Source organism: Ovis canadensis, chromosome 2, assembly GCF_042477335.2.
Source record: "Ovis canadensis isolate MfBH-ARS-UI-01 breed Bighorn chromosome 2, ARS-UI_OviCan_v2, whole genome shotgun sequence".
Lineage (NCBI taxonomy): Eukaryota > Metazoa > Chordata > Mammalia > Artiodactyla > Bovidae > Ovis > Ovis canadensis.
This window is the reverse complement of record NC_091246.1, coordinates 203,668,208-203,686,281: the sequence shown is the minus strand read 5'-3', so window position 1 is coordinate 203,686,281 and position 18,074 is coordinate 203,668,208. Positions and strand designations below refer to the sequence as shown.

Here is an 18,074-nt window from a genome sequence, read left to right as displayed (position 1 = left end):
ATACGCTTATTCCCTCATTTGATAAACATTTATTCAGTTCAGTTCAGTTCATTTGCTCAGTCGTGTCCGACTCTTTGTGACCCCATGAATCGCAGCACGCCACGCCTCCCTGTCCATCACCAACTCCCGGAGTTCACTCAGACTCACGTCCATCGAGTCAGTGATGCCATCCAGCCATCTCATCCTCTGCCGTCCCCTTCTCCTCCTGCCCCCAATCCCTCCCAGCATCAGAGTCTTTTCCAATGAGTCAACTCTTTGCATGAGGTGGCCAAAGTACTGGAGTTTCAGCTTTAGCATCATCCCTTCCAAAGAAATCCAGGGCTGATCTCCTTCAGAATGGACTGGTTGGATCTCCTTGCAGTGCAAGGGACTCTCAAGAGTCTTATCCAGCACCACAGTTCAAAAGCATCAATTCTTTGGCACTCAGCTTTCTTCACAGTCCAACTCTCACATCTGTACATGACCACTGGAAAAACCATAGCCTTGACTTAAACGACAAAAATCCTAAATCCTAAAGGATTTATGTTCTTTTTATTTAAATTGTCTAATTTGCTGGCATAAAGCTGTTCAGGTAACTTCCTTGTTCTTAGCCTTTGTATTCATTTCCTTCATTGGTACCTGTTGATTCAAAGTCTAGACCTTTTTCAAGTCTCCTAGGCAGATTTCATTCCTAAATCTACTACATACTGAATTAAACTGAGACATTACCTGAGACACTGCTTGAGACATTGCCTTGACTCTTTCCTCTGGTCCATTTAATTGAAAAGAGAAGTGTGACGCTCACGAAACAGTGGATTCTTAGATTTTCAAAAGACAAAATAAGTCAGAAGATCCATTGTGAGTACCTTCTTTGGTATGATATTTAAGACAGATATTCCATAAACCTCTGGCCTCCACTCACTGGACAGTTAGTGGGAAAAAGTATCTTATTACACTGTCATTAACCTATATCCATCCCAGGTGAAGTTGGGATCTGCAGCGTGATATAATCAATGATAAGGAGGGTAAAGCTGTTTGAGAACAATTTATTTCTTTGAAGATGTGAACATAGGAGCCCCAGAGGAAGTCGCAAAATGTGGATCATATCTGGTACAGATTTTGAAGTAAATTATAGCTAGAAACATTACAGTATTGTATGAACAATTAATCAATAATAAATACATAGCAGCATATGAACTTCTATATCACCTGTTGCTAACTTTTAATGTGGTCCTAGAAATCTGAGAAATGGTCTTTGGAAGAATATATCTGTGTCTTTGGCAAAACTATACTCAAAATCTTTCCCATCCGTGCTTTTCTAAACCTCGTTTATAAATAGTCATACATATTTCAGGAATAATGCAAGAACATTTCTATAAAATTTCAGGAGAGAGATGATTTTGGAGCAAGTGAAGAAGAATGAGTAAAGCTTATCAAAAAGGATGTGGCCTCTGATTTAGATATTTCAAATCACTTCCAGTATACCTGGGTGTGTGTCTATGAATAAAGAGAAAGTAATCTGGGAGGCATATGGCACCAAGTAAATGTTTTACTAATTTTAAAATGTTCAATAATGTACTTTTCTTATTTTTATAGACTGCAGTCTGATAAATCTATTGATATATGTTCTAACTGACCTTTATATACATTTGAATACTGTTTGTTATTTTCTTAGGCAAGAAGATGCTGCCTTAGACTCAGCGACTCCTGATGAAAGCACAGTTCCAAAACTAACCACTTCTGCAATAGAGAAAGATATCTTGGTAACAAGATATTTCTTTGTCAGTATAATTAAAAGTAAAGGAAGCCCTTGGAGGTGCTTTTATGCTTTTGAGATTATTCTGCACTTCTTCCTTATGGAACTATGTGAATGTAGAAGTAAATATGAAGTTCTGTAAAACTGCTCTGTTGGATGAATGAAGGAAATCGTACTTTCCCTTGTCTCCTAAGACCACAGAGAATCTCAAGTCTCCTTGCTCCTGTGTTAAAGCTAACCTCATCATGTATAGCTTTTCCATGCCTTTATTCTATGAGAAATTATCTTAGTTATGTAATGTACGTTTCACAAACCATATCAGCTTACTTTAGAAAAAGTGATTCTCCAAGGATTTAAAATATAAAAATTTTTAAAAGTAAATATCAAAGACTTAAACGTTGCTAATTTGAAAGTATTTTGATATTTGAATTCTTTTCTAAGTGACTTGTAAAAGCTTGTGAAAATACATTGAATTTAAATGTCCATTATTAGAGAAATACTGTCACATCTTAGAATGAATTCCTCATGCACACATTTAACAACATTTGTAAAATTATGGTATAGACTACCAATAGGCCGATTGGAAATGTCATAAATCCTATGGTATAATATTTCTGAGATTAATGAATAGGGAATATTAATTCACTTAGAGCTTTTAATATCTACTTCTGATTGACAATAATATAAGGTTCCTAAAGCCATTTTCACACAATTCTACTTCCACGTGGGTTCTGTTTAGTACATTACATATTTGGTCATCTAACTTCATGTTTTATAACATACTTATGAATTAAGATAAGAGCTTTGACTTTCTTGAAATAAAAATCATTTTTTAATATAAGTAAGTAAGTAAGTGAAGTCGCTCAGTCGTGTCCGACTCTTTGTGACCCCGTGGACTGTAGCCTACCAGGCTCCTCTGTCCATGGGATTTTCCAGGCAAGAGCCCTGGAGTGGGTTGCCATTTCCTTCTCCAGGGGATCTTCCCGACTCAGGGATCAAACCTGGGTCTCCTGCATTGTAGATAGATGCTTTACCCTCTGAGCCTCCAGGGAAGCCACAAATAGGAGAGATCAAATAATACCAGGACTTCTCAGGTGGCACAGTGGTAAAAAACCTGCCTGCCCTGCAGGGGACCCAAGGAAAGTAGGTTGGATCCCTGGGTCGGGAAGATCCCCGGGAGTAGAAAATGCCAACCTGCTCCAGTATTCTTACCTGGAGAATCCCATGAACAGAGAAGCCTGGCAGGTTTCAGTCCATGGGATCACGAAGAGTCGGATTCGACTGAATGACTAAACATAGCACACACAAATAATGGCAATATGAATTGCAGAAGATAATTTTTTATAATTTGTAAATTCTTTGTTCTAAAACTTTAATTTTGCTCAGTAGTTTTATTTTTGATAAATACTTCTCTTATTATAGTACTACAGTGAAAGTGCTAGTTGCTCAGTCATGCCTGGCTCTTTGCGACCTCAGGGACTATAGCCCACCAGACTCCTCTATTCATGGCATTCTTCAGCAAGAGTGGGTGGCCATTCCCTTCTCCTGGGGATCTTCCCAATCCAGGGAATGAACCCAGGTCTCCTGCATTGCTGACAGATTCTTTACCATCTGAACCACTAGGGAAACCCATTATAGTACTAAACCCATCTCCATTTCTCGCTCTCTTTTCTATAGAGATATTACTATTATATCCACCATGGAATTGATACAGACCATGTAGCACCAATGGAAGACTCTTGGCTGGAGCATGTATTGAATTTAGTCCCCCAGCATCTGAAAGTCCTCACTAACAGCATACTTGTGTTGTCTGATGAAATGAGAGAAGATTATCTTCTTAGTGTAAAAAAATCCATAGGTAAATCAGTGTTTCTCTTTGCTTTATGATTTGAATGTGTCATATTAAAGATGAATTTTTAAAAGTTTAAAGTTGACATCTATACTTGAAGCTATTTATTATATTTATTATGCTGTTTATTGTTTGCTGTTATATTGCTTCGCTGTTATATTGCTTCAGGTCTCAAGCAAATTTCATTAACAAAGTGTAGCAAAAAAATTTCAAAACAGTCTTTCTATTTGTAAGGGTATATCCCCTCAACAAAGAACATAACTGAAAATTTTAATGTTAGTTAGCATTCAGTTCAGTTCAGTTCAGTTGCTCAGTCATGTCCGACTCTTTGCGACCCCATGAATCACAGCCTCCCTGTCCATCACCATCTCCCAGAGTTCACTCAAACTCATGTCCATCGAGTTGGTGATGCCATCCAACCCTCTCATCCTCTGTCATCTCCATTCTTCTCCTGCCCCTAGTCCCTCCCAGCATCAGGGTCTTTTCCAATGAGTCAGCTATTCGCGTGAGGTAGCCAAAGTATTGGAGTTTCAGCTTCAGCATCCGTCCTTCCAATGAACATCCAGGACTGATCTCCTTTAGGATGGACTGATTGGATCTCCTTGCAGTCCAAGGGACTCTCAAGAGTCTTCTCCAACATCACAGTTCAAAAGCATCAATTTTTCAGCACTCAGCTTTCTTCACAGTCCAACTCTCACATCCATACATGACCACAGGAAAAACCATAGCCTTAATATTACTGATATCATAAAGTAGAGTGCGATCAATTACAAAATTATTGCAGTGGATCAGAGGTTAGAAAACTACAGCTCACAGGCCCAATTTGGCCCACTTCCTAATTTTGTAAATAAAGTTTTGCTGAAACATAGCTACACACATTCATTTGCATATTTGCATATTTATCTATAGCTGCTTTTGTACGTAAGAGACTGAGGAGTTGTGATAGAGATCTTGTGGCTCACAAGTCGAAAATACTAGCAATCTAACCCTTTATATAAAAGTTTGCTGACTCGTGGCATAAACCAATACACTCTAATACAGTCTAAGACTGACTAATAATCAGCATCATTTAAAAAATTCTCATTTCTGGACCCATCTGAATTAAAACCTCTGGAGGCAGGTCTTTCATATATATATATATATATATATATATATATATATATATATATATATATGCTTTTTTAAAGAAAGGTTCTCTAGTTGTCTGTGGTAGTAAGCCTGATATAACTGACTCTGTGTCAGATTGGGAGAAATTATATTGCTTTGAAATGGTCTGGGAACCCTTCAAGGAGGAGACCATTCATTACATTTAAGACTGCTGTTGAGTGTCTCGGTCATGTAAAGAGCCAAATTCTTGCCCCTGAAGAGTCCGTAATGTAATAAGAGGGATGGACAGATTACTAAATGATAAAGCAGAGTAGGAAATACAGTAAGGAGAGAAATCGAGAACATGCTCTAAGGGAGAAGAGGTCATGTCTGACTTGTTAGGAAGGACTCGGGGGTACCTGAACTGAATCGTGAAGGATGAACATGTATTAGGAAATGTGCATGGCCTAAGAAATGGTGGAAATGATAGTAGACAAAAGTGAAAGGCTCTTCTGGGCTTGCAAGCCCTTCTGGTGGCCCAAGAAAAGGGTGCATTTCAGGAAGAGGGAAAGTATATTAAGGGCCTTACAAAAGGCAACTTCTTAAAAGCATTTGAGGGTAAAGGAGAGTCACTGAAAGATTTTAAGCAGAGGGGTAGTAACATATTTGCATTTTAGAAAGAGCATCTTCAAAGAAAAGTAGGAATAATAGAATTAACTGAATTAAGGACCACAGAAGCAGAGGGAGCTCACTTTACTGATTTCTTAACAAGATAGTTCTATGCTCTTGAGCAATTTAAAAGAGAACAGAGCAATATTTATCTTTCCTCAGTGAAGGGAAACTGTATTTTGATGACTTTCAATTCAGTCAGACTACTTTCAGTGGTACATAGCTCAAAAGGAAAATGTAATATTAAAAGCAATGATTTTCAAATGAAAGAATGGGATATCATTAAGATGGAGTACATACATTCTCAAAGACACAGATATCATAGATTTTCTCATAAAAAATGAAAAAATCTTGTGTTTATTAATACACAAATTGCTCAGTATTTCAAAATGCTTAATATAAACAATTTTAAAGGAGTTAATTTTGCAGTTGTTTGGGAAATACTGTAATTACTATAAGATTGTTGATCGGAACTTTTCAATTTTCTTTTAGTTGATTTTGTTTTGAAAGATCCTAGAGAAAAGGAAGATGACAGAAAGGTAGAAGAACTCCCACCCCATCGTGCTGAGTAAGCAACTAATTTTCTCTAAGAATACTGGCTTTTTGATCATCTCTGTGTATGTGGATATCTTTATACACTGGTTATATTTTCTCATATATATGTTTATAGTTTGTGTACTTCTTTTATACAAGTGGTTGTACTATCTTTATGTATTTAAGCCCTAATATGTTATGTTTGGGCTTCCCAGGTGGCTCAGTGATAAAGAATCTGCCTGCCAATGCAGGAGACAGGGGTTCCATCCCTGGGTCATGAAGATCCTATGGAGGAGGAAATGGCCACCCACTCCAGTATTCTTGTCTGGAAAGTCCTATGGACAGAGGAACCTGGCGGGCCATGGTTCATGGGGTTGTAAAGAGTCAGACACGACTAAACAAAAACACATTATGTTTATAAATTGTTGGATAAATGGATAGGCAGGCAGACGTACTGACAGATGAATGCTTATGTGGTTAAAATATAAGTATGCTGGTGAAAGAACTTGACACAGATCTTTGTATTTCCACAGCTCCAAGCATGGGCTTCAGGTATGATTCAGACATGAAAACTTGATGGCATTCTGAATGCCTCAAAACATTGGGAACGTTATAGAAAATATGCAAATATAGAACACATTTCATTTTATTACATGGATTAAAATATAGAATGCATAATATGAAAATTCACTTGCTATATATTTTCCCTAAAATAATTAATGTTTAGAAATGCATCTCTTAAATAGTTTGAATAGAACTTATGTAATTAAGTAACCACTTCAGTTTTGCTTTCTTTCCTATCATTTAAAATTGCCCCAAATTGTTTATCTTAACAACAAAAAAAAGAGCCAATATATTTTCTATGGAGAATATTTTTCTCCCAGGTATAGACAAAAATTATCCTTTGTAATTGTAAAGGTGGTATGGCCACAAATGACAAACTGAATTAAACTTACTATATATTACAACAAGACTGAGTGTTTAAAATTAATGAGTAAAAAAAATTACAGGCATAACATATAAATGTTTAAATATACTCTGAAAGATGAAGATGGCCCATCTTTAATATATAAAAGATGATTATTCAAGTTGGAAGAGTTACAAAATATTATGATTAAACCCTCTATCATTCGTGTCTGACTCTTTACGACGCCATGAACTATAGCCTGTAGAGCTCCTCTGTCTATAGAACTGTCTAAGCAGTAATACTGCAGTGGGTTGTCATTTCCTTCTCCAGGGGTTCTTCCTGACCCAGTGGTCGAACCCTGGTCTTCTGCATTGCAGGCAGATTCTTTACCATCTAGCCGTCAGTTACAGGGTACATGTCTTTAAATAGAATGTTAGTGTTCCTGATCTTGTAATGACCTTTAAGTCAGAGGTGAAATTTAAGGAGATTTCCAGGCTAGACTACATTCTTAAAATGTTTTAAAAACCACAGGGGTATAAAATATTTAAATATTTCCTTTTAAAAAAATCTTTGAAGATGTACATAGAACATAGCTGGCTATTCTTTTCTGCTTAATTACTGTTAGTTATTTGTGGACTCCATCAGATCAATCTTTTAGGGGAAAAACGTCCTTATATAATAAAAATTCAAATATAATTTTGTATGCATTAGAAAGTATACTAAACCATAATGAGTATGACTTTTATATACTTTAAAGCATAATTATATAACATGTTTTATTATTACCATGAGGGGTAATTTAAATTAAACTCAAAAAAGTATTACTCAAAAAGTATTTTGAATGTTATATTTTTGATTTTTAAAGAAGATTATTAAATATTTTCTCTGTTTTCAGGATGGAAATTCTTCCAAAGCCTTGGAGGAAATCATTTTTAGCTGCAAGCAGTTATATTCGGGATCACTTGAATGCAATGAACCCTACAATGTTATCAGTGCTAGATTTGTGGCACAGTACTTTTAAGTAAGTATTTCTGGCCTTACTGAAGTTTTTTTTGTTGTTTATTTTTTAAGAGAGATGAAAGCTATTCTATCTTAATTATTTCATTTATTATTTTAACTATAAATTTTAAAATTCTTGCAAATTTAACCTAAGTATTTGAACATGGTTGTAAATAACATAGAATTATATGGAGTAATAAGTGAGCATCACCATCGTCTCTAATCCGGTTCTCCCTTCCCCACCCCCCACCCAATTACCACATTTATTTTAAGGAGTAGTCATAGTTAAAGAACTGAATCGCCATGACTTGTTTTAAATCCCATGGAACATTAGCTGCTACAATAATCTGTATTGTTCAGAGACCTAGGAAATACTGCCCATGTGACTGGCATGAGGTGAAGTTTCTGGGAAACTGTTGGAGATTATACATCTCCGTGTGGGTGATGTTGTGGCGTGAACACTGATGGGCACTGTGATGCTAAAGGTCTTGGCCCTAGGGCTGAGGACAGTTTATTTCACAGTTTAGAAGCTCGAGCTTTGTATGCTTCCCTTGTGCCATCCCTTCCGAGGCACTGGGGGGCATCCTAGCAATAGGCACACGTGGACATATGTATTTATAAAATATGCAGAAGTAATATAGCTTTATATTATTTTTCTCAAAGAAGACCTCTCAAAACCTGGGTGGATCTCTGTCTAGAGGATATGGCACCCAGGTCTCCGGGGTGGTCCGTGAACCTTTTCTCACCCTCCCAGCCAAAGCCGCCACAGTTTGCTTGCAATCTGCTATCCAGGGCCTCTTGGTTCTTAATAGCAGGTATTGCTATGAGGGCACAATAATGAGCACATTTTCTCACCTCCTGCAGACCAACAAAGGGAAAGCTAAGAGCTCTGTGTGCTACAGAAGTGCAGCTGTTGTTTCTGTTCTGGGAAGCCCCCTGGACATACACTGGGGAGGCCTCACTCACCAACTTCTCTGAATTCTTTCTGAAGTTGGGATCCATAGCACACAGGAACCCCTAACCCTAACCAGGAAGCCAAGCCACCCAGAATCACCCCAGCTCTGCCACCCTGTCATCAGAGGCTCTCTCCAGCTCCCACCTGTGAGATGAATGTGGGTTTGCGGTGTCTGAGGCCCCTCCTCACCCTCCCTCTGTTCCTCTTTCCCCTTCTTCCTTTGTTTAACAAATTTTAACTTAATCTCATTGTGCAGATATGTATGTAATTATATATGATCACACAAATGTGATATACGCTTTTTAAGTGCGATGCTCTTTTTCTTTACTTTACCTGACTTCACCCACCTGGACTTTCTTTTCCTCATGGCTTCGCTTTCCACCAACCCAGCGAAAGACGTGATAACCATTAGTGGGACATCTTCTCATGTTTTTGCTCTGGGCCCACGTAGCCAAATGTATATGTATGGCCACACACATGTATATACATACATAGCATAAAACTAGCCTTTGTCAGGGAGGCTACTTAACTGTTAGAAATGACATCCTTTCAACTTTCCGTTGTGTAATGTGGATTTATTTGTCTTTTTGAATTTGTCTTATGGGAATAGGAAGAGGCCATCTCCCTGCCTTGTGCTTTTTTCATTCCTTTCTTTTAGGTACTGGTACTCAGATATCTCTCCTGGACAAGGCCTGTGATCTAGTTTTGTATGTAATGATAAGATCATACAATATAGTATCTTGCTTTCACAAAGGGTGTTTATATGCACTAGTACATTTTCAAAACACTACCACAGTGTTGTTTTTCTTTTGTTTTAAAATACCGGTTCACAGGTGGAGCTGCCAGAATACACTGGGCTGGACACTGGAGGATGAGCATCATTGCCTAATATTGTCGTAAAGGGCTAGACTTTGTCTGTTACACAGTGAAAGGAGGCAAGAGACAAAAATCAAAGGAGGAAGGGGAAGAAGTAAAAACAACAAAGCTGAGATAAGAAAACAGTAAATAGTATATGTGTCCAAAATTAGTGTTCAGGGTTGTAGTGGCAGAGATATATTTAGTTGTAGCAGCTAAAGCAAGGACAAGTGAGAAAGGAGCTTTGTGGTCTGTGGGTGGGAAGAGAGCCCTACCAACTCCTATGTTGCCTTTGTTGGTGTAAGTCATTTTCACTCTGTGTGAATATTAAGAGTGGGCTGGGCTGTCAGAGTGCTGCTCCTCTGAGTAGAAGCCAGCATTGGACACACAGGGCATCCTTACTCTGAGTCTGCCCTGAATCTCAGCAGGTCTTGAAAAAATAGGCCATCTTTGTGTGACTGTCTGGTGGTTCAGACAGTAAAGAATCTGCCTGTAATGCAGGAGACCTGGGTTTGATCCCCGGGTTGGGAAGATCCCCTGGAGAAGGGAATGGCTACCCACTCAGTGGGAGATCCGAGTGACTAAGCATACACACTCTGTGTAACAATGAGTTAGGGGTGAGTTGGGAATGGTAATGCAAAAAATCACTGGAATGACTCTAAAATGCCTGAATGTGGAATCCTAAAGGGATGCTCTCTAGATGAAAATGTGCAATTTCATGTCACTCAATATTTAGGCTTATAGAACCCACTTAATGTCAAAAATGGTATTTATAATGTAGTAAAAAATGTACATAGCACCCAGGTATTTTTTCTTGAAAAATGGTGTATGCAGGGGGACACATATATGTACAGTGTATATATTAGTGTATAAATTATCATAGAAATTACAGTAGAAATCAGAGGATGTCAAAGAAAAGATAAAGTGGATTTTTTAAATTCATGGTTTGACCAAGGTGAGTCCAATAAAATATTACTAGAACACCGTGGATTAATTTACTGTACAGTACTCAGGGAGGATACAACTTGATTACTCTTTAAATTAAGGGTGCTTAAAAAGGTGCTTAAACTAACTCATAAGAAGAGACATGCAAAGAAATTGAAATTAAAACTACATTGAGATATCATTGTAATTTTCATTGGATTGACAAAATTCCAATATAGTAACATCATACATTGTTAGTGAAGCTTGAAGAAATGGGCACCCTTTTGAGGGGAATCTGGTCATATCTATGAAAATTATAAATTCATTTACACTTGAATCTAGCAATCTCATTTCTGGGAAATTAGCTTACAGATAAAAACCTGAAAATATAGCAAGTGATAGAGATTCAGGGTTCTTCATTGTACCAGGTGTTAAGAGGATAAGCCTGGAAACAACCAAGTAATCATTGATAGTAGACTGGTTCAGTAAATGATGGTACAGTCACACAGTGGAATACAGCTATGAAATACAAATGAGAACAGTATCAATGTGCTGCTATGGAAATGTCTCCAGGAAGTTTTAGTAAGTGAAGAAAGCAAGTGCAGAGCACTGCCTAGAGTGTGCTACTTCGAATGCAACAAAGGAGGATAACTGGCAAGAGCAGAACATGTTTCTAAATTCATGGAGCAGGCAAGAAACGTGAGCACTTGGGGTGTGATTGAAGAGGCAACTTGGGCCCAGTAAGAAGTGAGACTGTAGCAATTCCCTGATGGCTCAGATGGTAAAGTGTATGTCCGCAATGCGGGAGATCTGGGTTCGATCCCTGGGTTGGGAAGATCCCCTGGAGAAGGAAATGGCAACCGACTCCAGTACTCTTGCCTAGAAAATTCCATGGATGGAGGAGCCTGGTGGGCTACAGTCCATAGGGTCATGAAGAGTCAAACATGACTGAGTGACTTCACGAAGAAGTGAGATTAGCTTTGAGAACTAGAAATCAAAGTCAGAGACTGACTTGATGTTAAGTCCAGAGTGTTGGGCCAAGACTGCTGAAGACCATTCTGCCTGAAATCAGTGATGGATCCAAGGAACAAGGTAGGTTACAGACTGTGATGAGCATCAAGTGGCAGGTGTGAGGATGGGAGGGATCCATGACTGACTGCTGAGTCTCCAGAAATTGACATCTGCTTGCTTGCAGCAGGTAAAGGATAGGAAGAGTTCAGGGAAGAACCCGACATTCAGTCTGGGTGATTTGGGACTGTTATTTGTTGAGTATCTTTTTTTCCTGACTCTTTCTGTAGTCTTAATCCAGTGATTAAAACTATTGTTCTACTCCTAGATTGTTGTAGGAATTGTCCTGAGAAAGTAAGACCAATGTCCGGTAGTACTTTTGCCATCTTAAAAATTCAGCCTTTTGACCAAATAGGGGGCGTTATTAGGGATTTCATGAGAAAAGTTCTGTAAAACTTTTGTAAAAGCCTGTCAGTCTCAAAACAGGAAAGATGGGTGCCCTGTGCTTAGAACTGTCTCTAAATCAAACACCAAGGAAGTGCAGGGAAAATTGGTCTGGTTGCTCAATGGCACAGTGGATTCCAGGGCTCCTGCCCTAGCAATTGCCCTTCTTCAGGGCTGCTTCACATGGCACGCACCTGCACCCTGATTTATAGCTACAGCTTAAAAGCAGAAAGTCACATTGAACATGTTGAGCTAGAAGCCTAAAGAGAGCAGATTATGTTTAGTATGTGCCGTCATGCTACATTTTAGAAATATTTTATGTAAAACTTTGCTTTGCACTGCTCAGTTGTCCAGAATAACACATTACCAATGATTCTTCAGCAATGGCTATACCGACTTTGTGCATAATATATCACTGATGTCATGTACTGAACTCATTATAATCTAGGAGATGGACTTCCACTTGTGAAAGGAATCTAAAGAGATGTGAAACGTGTTTCATTTACTAACCAAGATTTTATATTGGTCTTTAAGCAAAAATTAAATGTAATGTTTTAATAGTGTTTACTGCCTTTCAGATAACATAGAAAATGTTTGATCATGTGGAAATTTAAAAGCAATTTCTTTAGGAAAATAATCTGTGGTTAAACTGAGGTGCATAACAATGATACTAATAGATACTATTGCTCTTTAATGGGCTAGAGAAAATTCTTTTTTTTTTTTTTTAGAGAAAATTCTTGAGTGAAGCATGTTTGTAACAAGGATTATAGTGTTGTAGTCAGAACTGAAAACTATTGGCTGAAGTAAATACAGTTTTCTTAAAAAAAAAAAATAAAAACCACACAAGTTCAAAAGATTTTTTTATACACTGGGTCATAATTAGGTGTGAGAACTCCCTCACCTCATGGCTTCTCAATATCCAGGATTGCTCTCTTTTCAGAATGGGTACAGTTTTTGTTTTAGGAGGAGTGGACCTTGTAAGCTTTGAGCCCTACCTCTTTTCCTGTTATAATTATTCTAGTTAGAAGAAAAATTCAGTTTAACTATCCATAAAATTTCAGTTATTATATCCTTCTATTGTATAGCACTCTTTCATAATAACAGGAACTGTGTTCCTGTTGAATTTAATTATATTATTTTAAAATTAAAATGTTTTATGTTCTAGAATATTTTTATGAAACACAAATTTTAGTGATAAAACCTAGGAATATTGTTTTTGAGAAGGGAACAACCAATTAGCAAAATATCAAATACCAAACAAAGCCACTCATACGTAAATCACTGTTCATTGACATCTCTTGCAGAAAGTTACGGTTAGTTGATATAGAAGAATTTCACAATCGTCAGGATGCATTGGAGCTGTCAACTTTTCAGACAATTGTCATGAAACACATGGAATCTGCCAAAGAGACTCTACTGAAAATGTAAAGTTTTGAAATTTCATGTACAAAAAACATACATTTTAAAATGTGATGATTGAGCTACTATAGTTTAACTGCTTTCAGAAAATCTCATTTTAACAAGTTTGTAATCATTTCTGATTGAGGGTTAAATATGATGTCTTTAACTGTCTTGCTCTGTGATGTCTATCCAGATGTTCTATGCAGCATAGATAGTATAGAAACTAAGATGGTTATAATGGATGGTTTTTTTTTCAATGTCTTGTTTCTACGCTCTCCTCTGAGGGTAGGGTTGGATAACACGGGGGCGGGAGGGTAATGATCATCAACTAATCATTCTCCAGATACTTCTTTGAGTCTGCTATGAAGACATGCAAAGTAACATGCCTATTACATCTTGATTTTGGATGGAGGATACAGAAGAGTTTAAAGGGAAAATATTATTTAAAGGAGTTTACAGTTGTATTGGGAGGGTAGACCTATCAAATGAAAATTAAACATCATTTTGATTTGGCCCTTCAAAATGCAATAGCCACATATGATAATTATTGATACTGGTGCCAGATACTATGTTCTGAAACAATACAGGAAAATTGTCTCTGTTAGAGGTCATTAGTGAAGTGAACTCGCTCAGTCGTGTCCAACTCTTTGGGACCCCGGGGACTGTAGCCCCAGGCTCCTCTGTCCATGGGATTTTCCAGACAAGAATACTGGAGTGGGTTGCCATTTCCTTCTCCAGGGGATCTTCCCGACCCAGGGATTGAACCTGGGTCTCCCGTTTGGTGGGCAGATGCTTAGAGGTCATTAAGTTATTACAAATAGAACATTAAAATTGGATCACATTTAAGATGGCAGAGGACATGAAACTCCAGCTTGGTTTTATGATTTCTGAAAGGTACTTAGGAAGATATCTTTTAACAGCTTATGGCTAAATCTTTCCTTTATGTTTTTTCTTCACTAATACATTAGAAGCAAATTCTTTGTTTGATATTACTTGAAAGAACTTTAGACTTTTATATAATATTAGTATTTATTTCTTATAAAAAATAGAGGAGAAGTGTGGAATGAAACTTCATAATTAATTGCAGAGAAGAATATGACCTCATAAGCACAGAATAAAAATAAATATAACTTATTCTATAACTTTAGGGTTCTACCCCAGGATTACATTTCCACTGCAAATTTTAGTAGAATGGATGTCAAAGAAAAGAGTAGAGGATAAACCATTATTGAGTTATTTTGCTGAAAGATGTAGATTGATTAACTGTATATCTTGATGCTGCTTAATTGATTCTGAGGGAAGAATGCTCTGGCCATTCTTTAAATAGGGATCCAGAATGTGTTTTATCATGGCTGAAAGGCAGAACATCAGCTCACCACAGTGGAGAAACAATTAGTAAATGATTAATTGTGACATCTTCTTAGTCCTCGTCCTCCACTTCTATTCAGCATTTGCTGTAGTTTATCACTACCGCCTTCTCTAAGTCTCTGTTCTGTGTCTGTATCTATTTCTTTTTTGATCTCTTTTTCTGACTCTACTTAATCTTACTCTCTTCTCTAAGAATAGAGGCTGTGCAGGTATTTGCTTTCATTTTTCTTCTCTATATTCTCAACAATTTCATGATTTCTTCTCTCTTAGCTGTCTTAAGAGCTTATGTTTTCTGAGCTCTGTGTCCCTCTTATAAAATTTCTACTGTATATCTCCAGTTGAATGAAATGTCAGCACCTGGTTCTCAACATTTCCATAACAGTATTTACTCTTTATTCCAGACCTGCCATTCTTCTTCTTCTGGACAATTCCCAGGCCAAGTTGAAAAGTTTTTTTCACTTTTTCTATGTCTTTTACTCATCATCTACATCCTCACCATCCCCAGGCTGCCTCTAGCCATACTCAGTGTATCTTTAACTATTCTTTTTTTGTTGAGATACATTTCATTTGTCTTCATCTCTTGCCTGAGCTACTGGAAATTTCTCAGTCCCCTTAGTATCTGCTGTATCTGGCTTCGCTCTCTCCCCTTAGTATTTGCTACCTATCCTGTTTACCTGTTGCTTTAGCAGTCGTGCCCCACTGCAGAAGGATATGCTGTTTATTCATAGAGCATAAGCTTGTCCCAAGTTCTTGTGTTTAACTCCCAAGTTCTGCAAAGTCCTGCACACTTTGCCCCACTTACTTATTCCGATTTTCTAGTCTGTTAGCTCTGATACGGATAGCAAAATGATTAGATATATTTGCCCTACCTCTCCCACCTATTTTTCATATCTTCTACTTCAGATCCTTTTCTCATGGTCTTTTCGCTTCATTTTTATCTCTTCTTTAGTGAAATTGCCCTCTTCACTATAAAACTCTTCTCTAAGTAGAAAATATGACTCTATCCTTTGATTTCAAATGTATCTGCTTTTCTGCTATGACATGTTGCCTTCCCTATTCTAAAAGATAAAGGATTATGTCATATTTTTCATATCTCCTGAGGCACTGTCCCTAGCACAGGGGCACAAAACATGTATTTGTTAAAGGGACAAATACGTTTAAAACTTTGATCTCTCTGGGAGCATTCAGGCAACTCCTGAGCTTATACTGATTGCTTAAAAATTCTATCTTATAAAAGAGGTACAAATATTCCTTAATTTTAGTGTTGGACAGTGGTTTTGTAAACTGAAAACTTGGCTTATCACAATGTGTCTGTGAATATGAAATTCATTGTTTTCCTTTTATTACAAGGATGCATATACATTTGAAACTTGTTTAAATCAATCACTCTTTTAGAATTTCTCATGAAGGAGGATAAGAAAAGAACATACTTGATTTTGTTGTTTTGTATCTTGTTTTCAACTATCATTGTGAAATAGAATAGCATAAAATATCAAGTGGGTTGAACCAATAAAGGCCTCCCTTGATTTAATGTTACTCACATTTTAGCTTTAAATTGACAAATCCATGGGAAGCATGCCTTGTAATATTCAGTAAAGATAATTTTTATAATATCCAAAGAGTGTCATACATGGAGTTCAAGTTACGTTTTTATCAAAGCATCATGTCATTGAGCCATTTTCCATTGTCTATGATTAAAATTTCTTAGGAGGGATGAAATATGCTAGCACTTACATTTCAGAAAGTGGATAATGTCACTTGGCAATATACCTCTCTATGAAGACCTTTGGATGTTCAGAAGTTAATGTAAGAGGAGTAATTCACTGAAAGTATTAACTTTTAAAAGTCTTTTGTTCTTTGAAGGTGGTTTCCAGAAGTGCAGAATATTTATTACCAAGGTAATAAAAAGAAACTATTGCCAACTGGTGACAGCAGTGCCAAAATGGAATCTTTTTTCAACTGTACTGCTACACTTATGACTTTACAACTGCAGGAACTTGCTTTGGTTTCCATGCAAGATTTCACAGACTTAATTGCACAACCTCCAGTAAGTAAGATTCAGTCATACCAATATTCATTTACCAATTTATTTTCAGTTCTTTGAGAGTGGATAATTATAACTTTTACCAGTGAGAGATCAGAAAGTATATCTTTATACCTATTACACTTAACTGTTTTAAAAAAGACTTAGTGTCAACCTACATGTGTAGAATATATTATTATTATTATATTAGTGAGGTTAGTGGGAATAAGTGAAAATTCCCATCATTGGGAAATTTGGGTCATGATGACTGGGGAAGACTTCTTCAAACAACGCTTTTCTTACTGGAAGAAGGTCCTGATACAGGTGAGCAGTCTGGGAATTTACATATTCTCCTCTTGGGCTCCTTCTTGCATGATTCTAGAGCCCCACTGCTATACACATCTTCCTTTTTCTGGCCTCTTGACCCTATAGTAGATACCAACAAGTCTAGCTGGGAATGGCTCTTATCTTTTTTGGTACAGCGCCTCCTTGGGTTAACTGTCTAGGTCATGAGAGGAAGGGTGTATTCTCCTGGGACCAGTGCCCTCCTTAGTCTCTCACAATTGATATGCATATTTATGGATACTTTATAATATATACATTTTATATAATTTATTTGTTGCAGGATTCTGTTAGAGCCTTTGAACATCCAGGTTTTGTCATGAGGCTGATTCTTGATAATGACACCATTAAGTTTGAACCTGATTTCAATGATTATATAGACATTCTTCTAAATGTTTATGATGTCATGATTAAGGCTGTGAACTTTGTGCCAAGAGTTGAGACAAAATTGTATTCCAAATGGGTAAGTAGCAACGATATTCTGATTGCTTGAATTTGCATGACAGTATTTCCTTCAAATAACTTCTAGAAGGTGTAGACTGGTATCCTCCGCTTAACGGAATATAAATGACTTAATCACATTGGCTTATAAGGCAGTTTTGCTTGAAAACATACTATTCTCCCATTAGCTTCTCTTTAATACCAGTTTCTTAGACCAGTCTTTCATTGAATTCAGCTGAAAACTTTCTGAGGGGGAAGAATTAAAGTTGTGATCAGGTCTGGCTTCCCTTCTCTCTTTGGCCGAATATTTAGCAACATTCTGCTGAACAATATTTCAACAGTAGTTATTGCAATCTAGTATCTGAAATGAGCATGTCTGAAAATTCATTTACTTAAAAGTTTTTCAAGTTTCCTAAGTAACAACCATTAGCTTTCTTTTTCCCTTTTAATTTTTTAAATAGTTTATAAGTATGTCACGCATAAGAAGAGTACAGGACTCTTTAAAGTTTTAAGGCTAATGTTTAAAGTTTTAAG

The 18,074-nt window shown here is 37.1% G+C and overlaps 1 protein-coding gene across 1 annotated transcript in view; it reads left to right on the top strand.

Moving 5' to 3' along the window:
- The window catches only part of DNAH7 (dynein axonemal heavy chain 7), a 256,795-nt gene that overhangs the window by 41,386 nt on the left and 197,335 nt on the right, over positions 1–18,074 (top strand). The window contains exons 6-12 of the mRNA XM_069574477.1: positions 1,655–1,742; positions 3,413–3,593; positions 5,832–5,907; positions 7,676–7,801; positions 13,270–13,389; positions 16,598–16,781; positions 17,383–17,562. Coding sequence (XP_069430578.1) covers positions 1,655–1,742; positions 3,413–3,593; positions 5,832–5,907; positions 7,676–7,801; positions 13,270–13,389; positions 16,598–16,781; positions 17,383–17,562 — 955 coding nt within the window. The remainder of the gene's footprint in view (positions 1–1,654; positions 1,743–3,412; positions 3,594–5,831; positions 5,908–7,675; positions 7,802–13,269; positions 13,390–16,597; positions 16,782–17,382; positions 17,563–18,074) is intronic.